We start from the raw sequence: 15772 nt of genomic DNA, 5'->3' as shown, positions 1-15772 counted from the left end.
ATGCCTGTCTTATAGTCTAGCCTCAGATGCTACTCAGACCCAGGAGGCGTGAAGGACGCAGGATGCTAAGCTTGGTTCCAAGACAGCAGCCTGGTGTCAGATGACAAGGAAGAACTCAGCCAGGGCTGTAACTTTCCTTCATTCTTCTTGAAAAATAAGAGCTTTGATTCAAGAACGTCATGCTAAGGTCTTTTGCAATGCAGTTAAAGTACCCCTGATTGCAGCACGTTTAGTTCACATTGCATATCACAGTCAACTGAACAGGTATAAAAATAATTCACTAGTCTGGTCTAAAGTCCATCTAATACACAGTTAACACAAGTCTTCATGCACAGTGACATTATTAGTCTCCAATATTAGCTAAAACTATTCTATTTACATGAACTACTCATTCAGAGTAAGTGCTATATTCTAAACACCAGCACCCAGAGTAATATTTTTAGCCTATTACACAAGCATTCTGGACAACTAGAATCATATCAACGTTGTGCTTTGCAGTATTCCGATTATTCACCATTGAAGCCAAATTATTGCACAGAGAACATGTAAACTGATCTGAACTCTTCGTTCTCTGCCTGCACAGATTAAGCAAAGGGTACTATTTTAGGAAATGCACCTGCATTTCTCTTTTTATGAGCAGTATTTTGGACGCTAAAGTTTAGAACAAAGTACTTGGAATTAAGCAGTTCCTCAGCTTTTAAGCTGATCAACTAAAATATCTTATAAAAGTGTATCTGTATTTCAAGATGATGAGCTGTACATCCACTTTCAGAACTCAATTTTTGCTTTGTCTGTCAGCCTATGCAACCTGTCAGAGCAGCATGAAAAGGGAGAATGCGAGAAAGGGAGCGAGCATATTAAGGTAGATAACTAAGCATGCTACAGTTAGAAATTATTATTGATGTATGCAACTGACGCATCACTATCATGCACTATCAAAAGACTACGATACTATACATGTGCAGTACACGATTTAAAAATACTTTTACCTTCATTCCTAAATGCCCAGATGAAAAACTACATTAAGATGGAGTTAAGGTTAAGAGTATATATTACTATTTAGGATAAAAATATTAGAGAATATGTTGCAATTATCCCAAATTATATAACTGAATTATATAACTGCTTGTTGTCCCATAATGGATTAAACTGATTTTTAAAAACATTAAAACTTTTCTCCCAGGGTTTCCCTATGGGGCATAATTAAGGTTTCTTGGATGTGGATTTTCACACCCCTGAGCAATGTAGTTATACTGATACAAGTCTGTAGTGAAGACCTTGCCTGAGAAATTTTTGCCTACTATCTTTAGAAACACACAGTTTATTTCTCTAATCTTTTAAAATCTTTAGGTTTCAATTTATTTACTTTTCATTTAACAACACCTCGTAGATACTCAACTTCACCATTCACCCCTGGGATATTTCACACACCAACATGAGAGAAAAGTTAAAAAAAAAAAAAAAAAAAAAAAAATTAAGATGACATTTTAAAACCACAAGAGTTGGGACAGGGACTTAGGATCCGGTGCATTACCTAAAATTACTATAAACTTTAAAAAAATTATTAGATTGCCATTAATAGTACCCTTTTAACCTATCAGAAGTAGGGATACAAGCAGTAGTAAATTTGTAAGGATGGCTTAGGGCTTGTCTACACTATAAAATTAGGTTGATTTAATTTAGGTCAACCTACAGCCACAGCAGTAATTAACTCAGCTGTTGGTATCCACACTACCCTCCTTCTGTTTGCTAATTCTTTTGTGAAAACAACTGTCCTGAAGTGAATTCAGCATTCTTTCAGTCGAATACATGACTATTGAAACAATCTTTTTAGGTCAATTACTACTTTGTTTCATCCAAGGTGAAACCTGAGATATTAAAAAAATGCAGGTTTTGTTTGAATTCCTGAATGCCAGCAAGCAAGGTCAAGAGATGATACATCTTTGGAAAGTAGAAAGTAAAGTTTACAATTGTTTTTTCTTTATGTGATTCATTTTCCCATTCGGTGTTCGAGTTATAATTGAGGGAGGCAGGGAGTGTGGAAATGGAAGAGAGGTTATGGAAAGACTATTCAGCTCCTGACAACCCCCAGTTCAGTCCTGCTTCTCAAACACCTTTCCTGATATCCAGTTGTCACAGGTTTAAAACTTAACACAGCAAAAATGAACTCATTTTTCCTCCCAAACACTTGTTTCTTTCTCCCCTCTCTAACAGCCACTGTCCTCCTTGTGCAATGGGATGACAACTTATCCATTCCATGTGGGGCCCCTTCTCTCTCTTCAGTAAGTCAATCACTAAATCTTGCCAGTTTTTCCCCATTAGATTATGAAAATTGGTCCTCTTATGCAATCAGTCCAGTTTTCTCTACTCCCCTGACAAAAACCCTTAACCCATATATAATGATGTGCTATTTGCATAGCATGGGCAACAGAGCCCAGAGCATCTCACATCTTTAAGAAGTCTCAGACATTGAAGAAGGGGGAGGCATGATAGATCCCTGAAGAACTCTGCACATGAGACTCTTAAGGAAAGAGCAGCAAGTATCCATCACCATTCACTTTGTCCTGTTGGAAAATAGAGCTGCATCATCATCATCTCCTCCAGCTATGTCATGTCATGTCATTTCATTTCATTCACAGTCGTCAATCATGACAACACTAACTACCTAATTCCTATTTCATGATTTTTCAGTACGTTTTGCAACTAGCAAGTTGTACAAATTCATTTTATTTTGATGTGTTGCTTATTATCGGGGTATATGGAGGTTTTTTTTTCTTTTTAATTACACAAATTATAGTGACAAATTTTCAGGTTCTGCTTCAGGCTAAGAAACCAACAGTAGTGCTCCACCATGCTAAGTCAACTAATATACTTCATGCAGCAACACAAGAAATTTTACTATGATAAAGTACATGGCATTACACATTCAACGCATCAGAAGACAAGCAGCACAAGCCATTGAGTACGTGGGTGAGTTGTGCAGTCTAAATTCATTCCCAGCTCTTCTGTAACTTGTGGTATGACTTTAGACAAGTCTAGGGTTGCCAGGTGTCCTTTTTTTTTTTTTTTTTTTTAACCAAAATGCCCGCTCGAAAAGGGACCCTGATGGCTCCAGTCAGCACTGCTGACCCGGCCGTTAAAAGTCTGGTCAGTGGCACAGCGGGGCTAAGGCAGACTCCCTGCTTGCCCTGGCACCATGGAGCTCCCGGAAGTGACCGGCATGTCCCTGCGGCCCCTAGGACCACGTGTGATCAGGGAAGTTCCACACACTGCCCCCACCCCAAGCGCCGCCCCCGCAGCTGCCATTGTCTGGAAACCGCAGCCAATGGGAGCTGCTGGTAGGGTGACCAGATGTCCCGATTTTATAGGGACAGTCCCGATATTCGGGGCTTCATCTTATATAGATGCCTATTACTCACACCCCATCCTGATTTTTCACACTTGCTGTCTGGTCACCCTAGCTGCAGAGGCGGCGCCTGCAACGCACATTGTGAAGAGCCACCTGGCCGTGCCTCCGCCTAGGGGCCGGACATGCCAGCCGCTTCCGGGAGCAGCAGGGAGGCAGGGAGCATCACCCAGCCAGAACCCACACCCCAAACCCCCTGCCCCAGGTCGGAACCCCCTCCTGCACCCTAACTCCCTCCCAGACCCTGCACCCCACATGCCCACCCACATCCCAACACCCTACCCCAGGTCAGAACCCTCTCCCATACTCAAACGGGCTCCCAGAGCCCACAACCCAACCTCCTGCCCCAGCCCTGACCCCCTCCCAGAGCCCACACCCCAACCCAGAGCTCCCTGCTGCACCTCTCATTTCTGGCCCCACCCCAGAACCCACACCCCCAGCTGGAGCCTTCACCCCTCCCACATCCCAACCCCCTGCCCCAGCCCAGTGAAAGTGAGTGAGGGTGGGGGAGGGCAAGCAACAGAGGGAGGGAGGCTGGAGTGGAGGGCGGGACCTCAGGGGGGAGGGGAGGGGCAGGGGTGTTCAGTTTTGTGCAATTAGGAAGTTGGCAACCCTAGGCAAGTCACAATGTGGATAAAAATCAATGATTTTTTTAAAAAAATTAAAAATTTGATTTTTATTTAAATTGGATTTTTTAATTATTTAAATTACAATACGTATTCCTTTTTTAAATAAACCTGTTTAAAATTATATTTGAATATAATAAAAAATATGGTAAGGCCTAAACTTCTTACAATGTGTTAAAACATTTAAATAAAAAATATGCTGTTGCGTGTTTAATTAAATTCTAGTTACTGTCCTAATGCAGCTTGACACAAATCATGAGCAAACAGTTAATTATCTAATAAATAGAAAATGGTGAATGATATTGCTTAACACTAAAAATGTACAATTAATAAGAATCTGAAAATATTAAGCTACACAATTGCTTAAACAAATGTGTATAGTTAGTATACTCTCCAAATCTAATGTAAAGGCGCTATTTAGTTGCAAATCAACATATTTTATGGTTATGCCAACCAAAGCACCTTTTTTTAGAAAATACCTGAAGTACAAATAGAAAAGTTAAAATAGAAAATTATTTAAATCAAGGCTTTCCACTAGGTAGTTTAAATCAATCCATTCTGGCAAGTCAATCACCTTTGCACCTATAACATGGGAATAACGTACTTACTCATCTTTATAGAGTGCTTTACGACCTTTTGTGTAAAAATGCCAAGTAAAGAGTAATTACTATTTGATAAAAACAAAATCACTATTATCTTTGCTAGAAGTTGTTCAAAGGCAGTTAATGAACAACCAAGCAAAGTACTTCAGAACGTGCAACATCATCACAGCTTCGGAGAGAGCAAGCCAGTTCAAGACACTGGGTTTGGGTAAAGGTGATCAGAACTGACCATGATTAGAAAGATTACATTTACTTGAAATCCTCAGCATCAGTTTCAGCTTTTGTAGTTGCTACTTCTACTACAAAGCTAAAAACGACATGGACTGTGTCTATTTGATTTGTGAATCCCATTGCTCCTCCTATTGTCCTGACTGGCCCAAGGATTAACAACAGTATCTTTCTAGGACAAGGGTGGGCAAGCTATGGCCTCCGGATCCGGCCCACTAGCCGTTTAAATCTGGCCCTCGAGCTCCTGCTGGGGAGCAGGATTTGGAGCTTGCCCTGCTCCAGCACTCCAGCCAGGAGCAGGGTCAGGGCCGCTCCACGCAGCTCCCGGAAGCAGCAGCATGTCCCCCCTCTGACTCCTATGCATAGGGGCAGCCACGGGGCTCCGCTCCGCATGCTGCCCCCGCCCCATGTTATGCCCCCGCAGCTCCCATGGGCTGGGAAACATGGCCAATGGGAGCTGCAGGGGCAGTGCCTGCGGATGGGGCAGTGCACAGCAGAGTTGCCTGGACGTGCCTCCACATAGGTGCCAGAGAGGGGACATGCTCTTGCTTCCGGGAGCTGCTTGAGATAAGCACCACTCAGAGCCTGAACCCCTGAGCCACCCCCCGTGCCCCAACTCCCTGCCCCAGCCCAGACCCGCCCCCCCCCCGCCTCCAAACCCCAGGCCCACCCCAGAACCTGCACCCCCAGCCGGAGCCCTCACCACCACACCCCAGCCCGGAGCCCCTTCCTGTACCCTGAACTCCTCATTTCTGGCCCCATCCTAGAGTCCGCACCTACAGCCAGAGCCCACACCTCCTCCCGCACCTCAACCTCAATTTCATGAGTATTCATGGCCCACCATACTATTTCCAGGGCCAACTCCAGGCACCAGCTTAACAAACAGGTGCTTGGGGCGGCCAAGGGAGGGGGCGGCACCTGCAGCAATTCGGGGGTGGCAGGTCCCTCACTCCCTCTAGGAGCGAAGGACCTGCCGCTGAACTGCTGCCGCCGATTGCAGCTTCCCCCCCCCCCAATTGCCGCCGCCAATCGCGGCTTTTTTTTTTTTGGGGGGGGGGGGCGCGCTTGGGGCGGCAGAAATGCTGGAGCCGGCCCTGACTATTTCTATACCCAGATGTGGCCCTTGAGCCAAAAAGTTTGCCCACCCCGGTTCTAGGTGATAGGTTTGACCATACAAAGGGAGCTAGATAGACGGACCACATGAAAGGAATAGAAGCACTCTATATTTACCCACACTGATAGAGGCTAGAGACTGATCTTTCTTGAAGTGTAAAAGAAAAGTCTTTTCTTTTATGAAGCTCACAACAGTTAAGCACACCACTGTTGCTCACAGTCTCATCAAGACATTGCAAGGAATTTAACAAGAAAATGGAAGCAAAAATCAATGCAAGACAAAGTGTACTAGTCACACTTTTGTAGGTGTGATTGGGAAATATTCTCCAAATATATTCTATTTCTTATTGGACAAATGTGAACAAGCCATTTTAAACTGGGTCTCTCAACTGCAGCACAAATTAATAAGCATTTGGGAAGAGATGTCTTCATGGAGAAAAGGAATTGTTAAGGGGTCAAAATTAGAAGGAAGTGATGGTGTCACAGTGGAGCTCTAGCCAAACCCCCAATTACTGGATGTTTCCATTAGTGTGATTGGAAAATTAAAGTTAATATTGACATTTAAATTGTAATAATCAGATTTCAGATCTATCCACATCTGTATTATCCTTCTGAGCTATCAGTTCACTTTGTGTGCAGACTTTGAAAGAATGTACTGCATCACGTCAGATAAAGATGGTTGCCTTCACAGCCTAAGAGACTTCAGTACCTACATTTGGAAAATTTTGGCTTAACTTTAGGCAAATGCATATTTAGGCAACTAATAAGTGACATGTTTTTTCTAAAGGTGCTGAGGGCCACACAAATCCTACTGAAGTAAATGGGAATTGCTGGTGCTCTACACCTTTAAAAATGAGCCTATTTTCATTAAATACATATTTAGGCACCTATGTTTAATGATTTTAGCCCTATTTTTTTCTATTAAAGCTTAACTTCCCCAGAAAATGATTAGGTCACTAGAGACATGCCACCACATACTGGAGAAGTCAAATGCAGTCAATGCCTTGTCTAGAATCCTTTCATGTCCCAGTAGATCAAAATCAGAGCAATGCAGCCACTTTTACAAGCGCTTTATGGAACAGCTTACCAAGTGCCATATAACATTTTACTGTTTCAAAAATTTGGTTTATAAATTTCATGAAACATGAAGTGACAAACCCTGTGTAGAATGTTTGCAGAGCTACGGAGTATTGAATATGTTCAGCCTCTTGAGCAGTGCTGGGCAACCTGTGGCCCATCAGGGTAATCTGCTGGTGGGCCATGAGACAGTGTTTACATTGACCATCTGCAGGCACGGCCGCTCGCCGCTCCCAGTGGCCGCAGTTTGCCATTCCCGGCCAATGGGAGCTGCAGGAAGCAGTGAATGCTCCAGGGCTGGAACACCCAAAAAAAAAAAAATAGTGGATGCTCAGCACCCACCACCCACCCGCCAATCAAGGGGGAAGGAAGCAGAGTGGGGCTGAAGAGGCCGAGCAAGGTTGGGGCCATGGGGTAAGGGGCAGAGTAGGGGCGGGGCCTCAGGCGGAGTACCCACGCGAAAAGGAGAAAGTCGGCACTATATCCAGCAATAAATCATACCATGTAGGTTGTCCTTATTTCCGTCATCATTTATTTGGAGGGCTGCTGTCAATCCTCCCCCTTTCCAACCAGGTCCCAGCAGGCATTGCTGGGATGCTGCCACGCTCCGTTTGTCTGAGGCTTAGGGGAGGGGCTGGGAAAAAAAGTGAGGATTGTTTCCCCACTGTACCAGTGCAAGTCTATATCCCTATGTTCACCCTTTTTACAAGACTATGATAAATTTTCTACAAGTATGCCTTGTAAGGTATCATTTGAAAACTCATGATTTGCTATCGTTATTGTTTTAGTAAAATGTGTGACAACATTGTATGTACACTTCTAAGATACTACTGTATAACATTACTGAGACATGTTCCAAGTTTAGAAAAGCAGGAACAAACCAGTTCCTCAAAGACAAAAGGCAAACTGACGCCTCTGCCAGGGATCAACAAAATCAAATGAATTATCACCTGGTTAAGTGGCCATTCTTTGCCAGGAAAAAGGGTGTGAGAGAGAAATCTACAGTTTGGCAAAGAAACAGCTGGATGTTTCTGTCCCCCCAGACCTTCTGTCTCCTAAGCCTCATCTCAAAAAGTATAAATAATGGAGAACTGATGCCCCAAATCATCTCTCCCTTCATCTCTACTCATGGCATCGACAACACTTGAAGGACAAAGGAAACATCACTGGACAAGGGAGGGATCCTGGCAGAAAGGAATTCAACCAGTAAGACTCCTAGAACATGTACTGAGAGAGTTTTGCTTTGAATGCACTTAGCTTGTTAGATTAGGCATTAGTTGAGTTTTACTTTTTATTTCTTTGTAACCAATTCTGACTTTTATGCCTCTTTACTTGTAATCACTTAAAATCTATCTTCTTATATTTAATAAACTTGTTTCATTGTTTTATCTAAACCAGTGTGCTTGGACTGAAGTGTTTGGGAAACTCCATTTAAAATGTCGGAGAAATAACAGGATTTATGCATATCATTTTCTATTTAAAAAAATGATAGACTTTATAGGAGCTTGTATTGTCCAGGAGAGGGCTCAGCAGTATACGATACACATTTCTGGGGGAAGTCTGGGTCTGCAAATTTGCAGGTGTTCTTTTACAGTGTAATTCAAGAGTGGCTGGCTATAGCACCCTTGCAATATAGCTGGAAGTAATCTGCATGCTGAAGCGATAGTGAGATCAGGCCAGGAGCGGTCACTGTCCCAGCACCCCAGGTTGGAGAATTGAGGGAACACAGCTGTTCAACAGTCCAGATTGTACCCTGGGGATTCTCACACCCAGATGATAAGAGTCCCAAGCCCCTTTCCCCTAACTTCCTTAGGGGATGCCTCCCACAAAAATCTGTTCCAACTCTTGTTTACCCTTGAACCATCTTTCTTCTGTAATGAGTATGGGCACGGGACACCTGTTGCTGGTCTGAGATAGAAAACGTTCCTTTTGCAGTACACAGAATATAAATCCCACGCCACGCAAGGCACATATAAGGCTAGGTTTCCACATACCTGGATCCGCCCCTTCCCTTTGCACCATCCACTTTGTTCAGTGGAGTTCCCCTTCCCCCTCCTCACAATTCCTTAAGGAGACCCCTCCTTCTGTGGCCAGACAAGAGGACTCTACATCTAGTTGCAGTGAGTACATTCTTTCTATGAAGATATTTTCGCTAGTTTTGTCCATACATCAGTCACTCCAGCACCTTAGTCCTTTTGGTTGCTCTTCAAATTACTTTTGATCATCTGCTGACATCTCTAGTACTGAGGTACCTTAAAACTATACAACACATTCCTGTTGTGAACTCACTGACCAGTACCATACAGAAAGGGTTAACAATCACCTCCATGCTTCATGAAGTGAAGCTTCTGGATATGCAGCCCAGAAGTGATATTGGCATTTCTAGCATCAGATTACTGTCCACTATCACCTTTAAGTCCTTTTCATCATCACCTCTTTCCAGTTCCTCTTTCTCATGTCCAGTGTAATTTTTGGATCATTTCTCACACAGATGTATTAGCTACCATTGTTCCAAGTTCAGTCTCATTTTATTTCCTGCCAACATTTCTAACATTTTAATGGCTTTAGGTACAAGTCCCTTATAATCCTTCCAACACCCCCTTAAAGTACATGAGCAATATCCCCATTTTACAAATGGAAAAACGGAAGGTGTGCAATCAACTTTTAAGTTTAAGACAGAAAAATTATACTTTGGGGGAGTGGGAAAACCAATTCTTATAAGTAACTCCAAGGATTACTATAACAAAGATTTTTTCAGTTTATGTGATGTGTTTCACAGCACTGAGTATAGTCATTTTAACGATTATTTCTTATTGTTTCCAAAGATCTTTCACGCAGTAACAAGGATGAGAAGAGCCATAAAAAAGGAAAATGTAATTGTAAAATCACCAAAATTATCAGGGGAGCTCAGGGTCACTTGGAGTACCTGGAACTCCTTTAAATTCTCTTTTTGAAGTTAACTAGACTTTATGCTGAAGGCTACAGCAGTCAGCTTTGGAGCTGGAATCAGATTTCCTGACTCCCAGTCCTGTACTTGGACCAGTCCTCTGTCTCTCAACTATTAGTCTAGCCTCAGTATTATACCCTACTAACTTAGACCATGTCTACACTACCACTTATGTTGGCAAAACTTATGCCACTCCGCTCAGGGGTGTGAACAAAACACAGCTCTACGTCAATAGGAGAGCTTCTCCCACTGACATACCTACCGCTGCTCACTGGAGGTGGTTTGATTATGTCGACAGAAGACCTCTCTCCTGTCGGCACAAAGCGGTTACACGAGAGATCTTACAGTGGCGCAGCTGCATTAGTGCCATTGTAAGCTCTGTAGTGTAGATGTAGCCTTAATGTGTCTTGCAAATTTAGATTACTCTAATAAGCATACTCTAATAATACTCTAATGTACCAGGAGATCACAGAGGAATGTGTTTAAACTGAACCCAATACTGACTGCCCTCTGCAGCACTGCATTGGACAGAATTCTAACAACTGATCACAATCATTCCTTTGTATAGCAATAATGAAATTTAAATGATAATAAGTTTGTATTTTTAACATCCTGTTGCTTTTCCAAAACTCCATTTCACTATACTGATGGAAGTCTACAAAGATTTAGTCTGTGGAAAGATAAGAACTTACAAGTGTCTTTAAAAACTGAATATGTACAGAGCAGATCTGTAAATGCACCCTTAAGGACTACATAATAGTTCTGTTTACAAAAAAAAAAAAAAAAACACTGAACACTATCCTATGTTCCTATAGGTCTGACTGATTTGAATGAGAGGTGTTTAGAATTTTTATATTCTCCAGTAAATATACATGCTGTCTGAAGTACGGATCAACATTTGATTTTTTTAAACCTTAGATATAGTTAAGTTTTAATCATAGAATTACAGTACAATTAAATGAAATGAGACAAGCAAGGAATAGTAACAGCTGGCTAGGCACTACCATCCCACCTGTGCAGCATCATAGGAAGGAGAGCAGCACATCTGGGCCTAGCTATCAGCTACTATGAAGTCATACACATCTAACAATTACCAGACTTCTAACAATTACCAGACTTATTAAAAACTACAGTACAGTTCTACACAGGAGAGACTGGAAAAGCAGAAGCAAGCACAGCAGGTCATTCTTTTGGATTTTAAAAATAATTTTGATGAACTCTGGAGGTGCCAATGCTTCAGGTAGCACACAATACCCCAGAGGATCTTCCATACTTAAAAACCCTCACACATTTAGTAGACGTACTGAATTACCTCACTAGGACAACAAGAAAACCTAACTTTTTAGCACCGCCTCACTCAATTTTTACTAGACTGTGCTATTAAATGTATCACAAAATGCATAAGGGACACTAACCACCACCAAATTACTGAGAAGCTAACAAATTTCACAGCCTTAATAATTCTGGGGTTGGGGATGAAAACGTTTATTCAAAAACAAAATAGGATATTTGAAGAAACACTTGAGGGAGACCTCCACTGAGAACACATTGGGCTAGCATCAATATACTCAGAATACTCTTTAATTTGGTTTTATTTGTGTGGAAGGAGGTTGTTTGTTAATTTTGTCTATTTTTGCTAAAACACTCAGGGCCTGCTTGTGGCCCTGAACGTAAATGCTTAATTAGCACATTTATGAGCTATATGAAGCCCGGATGTACCAGTCAGTGGAGTTGCACCTGCAGCTCCCCACCACCACACAAAGTCATGTTTTGTAAATACATTTTTTGATAGCTGGATTTTCTACTTTAGTACAAAGTTTACAAAACTTTTTCCAAGCGTGAGGTTCTTTAGCCTATCTTTTCCTTTGCCTCACCATTCCTCATGACTTCAAGTAAAATAGTAAAGTTACTGGGTGGAGCATAGGGAGGAAAATTGCTGGTGCCCATCTTTTGGGGGGAGAAAGGGCCACTGAGACACACACACACTTTACCACCAAGGCTACCACAGGTCATCCTCAAACCCTTACCCCAAACCCTGACTCTCCCTCCTACCACCCCCCACACACATGCACAAGGGATGTCCCCAATCTCCCCCCAACACACACACTCCCCACTTTCACCCCAGGGCTGCCCCCCCCAATCAAACCCCACCTTCACCCCAGGACTATCCTCTCCCTTCTTCCCTCCTACTGCCCCCCACCTTCACACCCTGGCTCTCTCCCTCCCACTGCCCCCCACACACAACCAACCTCACCTTCACACCCCGCTTGTCGTACCTCCCCTACACACACACAAACACAGAGTCATCGCCAGCTCTCCCATCGCACCCGGACTCACCCCACAACTGCCCCTTCCCCCCAAGCCGCGCTCCCTGGCGTATGTTGGGGGATTTCTGGGCATTCCCACTGGCAGGGGGCGCGGCAACCAGCACCGCCCAGCCCCGCTGTCACCACCAACCCCTGCCCCCAGGGGCCACAGACAACCACAGCCTCCCCCGCGGCGCGAAGCTGCAGGGTCGAGATGGTGCCCCAGGAGCCTGCGGCCGGGCATCAGGGTCGCGGGGGAACACACGCAGGGACTCACGGCACCGCTGCCGCCCCCGGCTCCCCATCGCCCCAGGAGAGCCAGGGGACCGAGCCAGGAGCGCCCGCCCCGTACCAGCGCCACCTCCCCTCTTACCCGTCCTTGCGCCGCGCTTTGTAGACGTGCCCGTAGGTGCCTCTCCCCACTTTGCAGCCCTCGTACTCGAACAGATCCTCCACCCGCTCGCGCTCGGCCGCCAGCTTGGATTTGAACTCGTAGTCCATGGCTCACCCATGGGGGAGGGGGGCGCGGCGGGATCAGCGCCCCCAGCGCCGGGAACCCCCTCCCTGCACCATTTCCTTGTTTTGGGTTGCGGTGTGGTTTTTTTGTGTTTTGTTTTGTTTTGGTTTTTTTGGTCCCCTCCGCCGCCACCCGCTTCAACTGGGGCGACTCAGCGTCGCGCGGGGCATTCTGGGACTGGTAGTGCAGCTGGCGGCGCGGGTCCAAGGGCCCCCGCCGGCAGGTAGCGGCATGCGAACTACATTTCCCAGCATGCCCCGTAACACCCAGTTCTTGTCAGCGCCTGCGCTCCCTGAGCTGCTGAGCGTTTCAGCGGGCGCTGGGAAGTTGCTGACTCTTCACTTTGCCCGACTGAGGGGGGAGCAGCGGCTATATGGGGTCGGGGGGAGACCGTGCGCCATACCTCCGCCGCAGCTGCCGCCTCAGCCCTTCGGCTATGGGGGGGAGGAGAGGGACGCTGGTGTGCCTGGAACTTGTTTATTTCTTGAGCTGCCACTCAAGCGTTGGCCCCGCCCCCCCTTCACTGTTTTTCCCGATTGGCCAAGGCTAATCCCGCCCAGTCGCTCCTGGGCCACGGGCGTAGCCGGGAGTGGCTGTCCTGCTCGTCAGTCAGCGGCCCTGGCGCGCTCTGTTGGGGCGGAGCTGTCTATGGACAGAGCGGTTGGAGGCTGGGGCAGCGCGGAGCGGGATCTGCTTTCAGTGTTGCACTGCCGCCCACGGCTCGGCAACGTGCCCCGCAAGGTGGCGTTGCCTGGAGGGGGCCGGTGACGGCTCGGAGCGGCCGGGGAGGGGGTGGAGCTGAGGGTGCAGCTGTCCCTTCCTCGAGGGGTCAGAGGCGGAGAGCGCTGCCCCTCCCTGGGTACACCCTCCCGCCCGCACGCCCCTTTGCTTCACAGCCAGGGGATCTGTCACCCTCGGCCCCCAATAAGGTGCGGGCAGAAGAGGGTAGTGCTTTGGTTTCCTTCCCTACCAGGGCAAGAGGGCAAGAGATCTGAAGGTGTCCACTTAAATCCTGCATTGCACTCTGATATTGCGCTAGGGCAGGACCGTGGCTTCAGGGAGTGTTGCAAAACCAAAGGCTTGCCCAGAACTCGTTGCACAGAGGTGAACCTATATTGCCGGCCAGCCCATGGCGGTGGGAGTGAGACACCATGCGCACTTCTGACTCACCATCGCCCTGACAACATCCCCAGGAGGCTACTGCACTGTAAATGGAAACATCTAGTCACAAATCAGTCTTAAGCATGATTATCAAGAGAAGGGTTACATCCTTCTGTCCTAGGCTTGGTGTACATTTAAGTTGCGTTGGAATAGCTACTTCAGTTAGGGGTGTGAAAAAAATACACCCCTGATAGCCATAGCTATGCTGACAAAACCCCCAGTGTAGGCACAACTATGTTGACAGAAGATGGTGTCTGTCGAAATAACCAGTGTCATTCAGGGAGGTGGTGTTCCTACAACAAATCTGTTGTTCTAGACTGCATCTACACAACAGAGCTGCGCTGGCATAGTTATACCTAGGGCCCTACCAAATTCTCAGCCGTGAAAAATCCATCACAGACCGTGAAATCTGGTCTTTTGTGTGCTTTTACCCTATACAATAAAGATTCCACATGGGGAGACAAGTGTTTTTCAAACTGGGAGTCCTGACCCAGAAGCCAGTTGCAGGGGGATTGCAAGGTTATTGTAGGAGGGTCATGGTATTGCCACCCTTACTTCTGAACTGCCTTCAAAGCTGGGTGGCTGGAGAGCGGTGGCTGCTGGCTGGGTACCCAGCTCTGAAGGCAGCAGCACAGAAGTAAGGGTAGCAATACCATACATGCCATCCTTACTTTTGCACTGCTGCTGGCAGTGGCACTACCTTCTGAGCTGGGCTTCTGGAGAGCAGCTGCCGATCTCCGGCCACCAGCTCGGACAGCAATGGCACCGCCAGCAACAGCGCAGAAATAAGGGTCGCAATACCATGATCCCCCTATAATAAATTTGTGACCCCACTCCCACTACTCCTTTTTGCGTCAGGATCCCTACAATAACAACACCTTGACATTTCAGATTTAAATATCTGAAATAATGAAATTTATTATTTTTAAAATCCTATGACGGTGAAATTGACCAAAATGCACCGTGAATTTGGTAGGGCACCAGTTATACTGATACAGGCTCCATAAGGTATACATATTCTCAATTCCCATTTCTATTTTGAAATTGATATTTACTATAGATTTATCATTTAAGGCTGAAACTAGGGATGGTTTGAAGTATTCTGAACTGGGTAAGGTTTACCCTAGGTTTTAGGTTGAATCTGGGTCCAACAGCACCACCACGTCTCAAGCTGTTCTCAGAAGATTAGTGGTATATGGGCACATTTAAACATTTTTTTAAAAAGGAGACCCCATTTTGGCTTTATTTTTTATCTGAAAATCAGTGCCATAAGGACTTCGCTCTGTCAACAATGTCAGCCTCTATCATCAATTCTCCCATTATGCATGGAAAAAACTCCCCATCAAATCCATAAAGCTACCACCTTATCCTCAATTCACTTTTGCCTTGACACCTACAAAACACTGACAGTTAGGTGATGTGGGCTAGGCACAGCCAGTGGTTAACTCAGACTATTGGCTAATATGCAAAACATGCTTGTTTTACTTTTACCTTGTCATCCCAGAAATATCCTTTGTTCAATTAATCTACTTGTTGCTGCTTATTATAAACAAAGACTGAGTTCATTGGGCAGGGACTGTTTTCTTATTACTCATGTAGCAAGATATGGACCCAAGTCTTGATGTGGGCTTTTTGGTGCTTTTGTAATGTCAATTAATTCTAAACAATGTGAAAACGTAACTTCATACCCAGGCCAATATCAGTCCTTAATATATTGGGCCTACAGAGGAGTCCTCTAGCAGACATCATGAAGACTAAGTGTTGAAGTTCTAGAGAGTAAATTACTTTG

General features: G+C 45.2%; 1 protein-coding gene across 6 annotated transcripts in view; it reads right to left on the bottom strand.

Moving 5' to 3' along the window:
* Positions 1-13057, bottom strand: part of CDK19 (cyclin dependent kinase 19) — a 223742-nt gene extending 210685 nt beyond the window's left edge. For 3 of the 6 annotated variants that reach the window (XM_034765869.1, XM_034765871.1, XM_034765868.1), the window contains exon 1: positions 12254-12337. Coding sequence is in view for 1 of the 6 variants with exons in the window: in XM_034765867.1 (XP_034621758.1) it covers positions 12679-12806 (128 nt within the window). In the remaining 5 variants the exon portion in view is untranslated. Of the gene's footprint in view, positions 1-12253; positions 12338-12678 lie in introns of those variants that run through there. The other 3 variants (XM_034765874.1, XM_034765867.1, XM_034765872.1) reach the window with 3 other exon arrangements.
* Positions 13058-15772: the final 2715 nt, after the last annotated feature.

This window comes from Trachemys scripta, chromosome 3 (genome assembly GCF_013100865.1).
Source record: "Trachemys scripta elegans isolate TJP31775 chromosome 3, CAS_Tse_1.0, whole genome shotgun sequence".
Classification (NCBI taxonomy): Eukaryota; Metazoa; Chordata; order Testudines; family Emydidae; genus Trachemys; species Trachemys scripta.
This window is presented reverse-complemented; position numbering and strand designations above follow the sequence as displayed.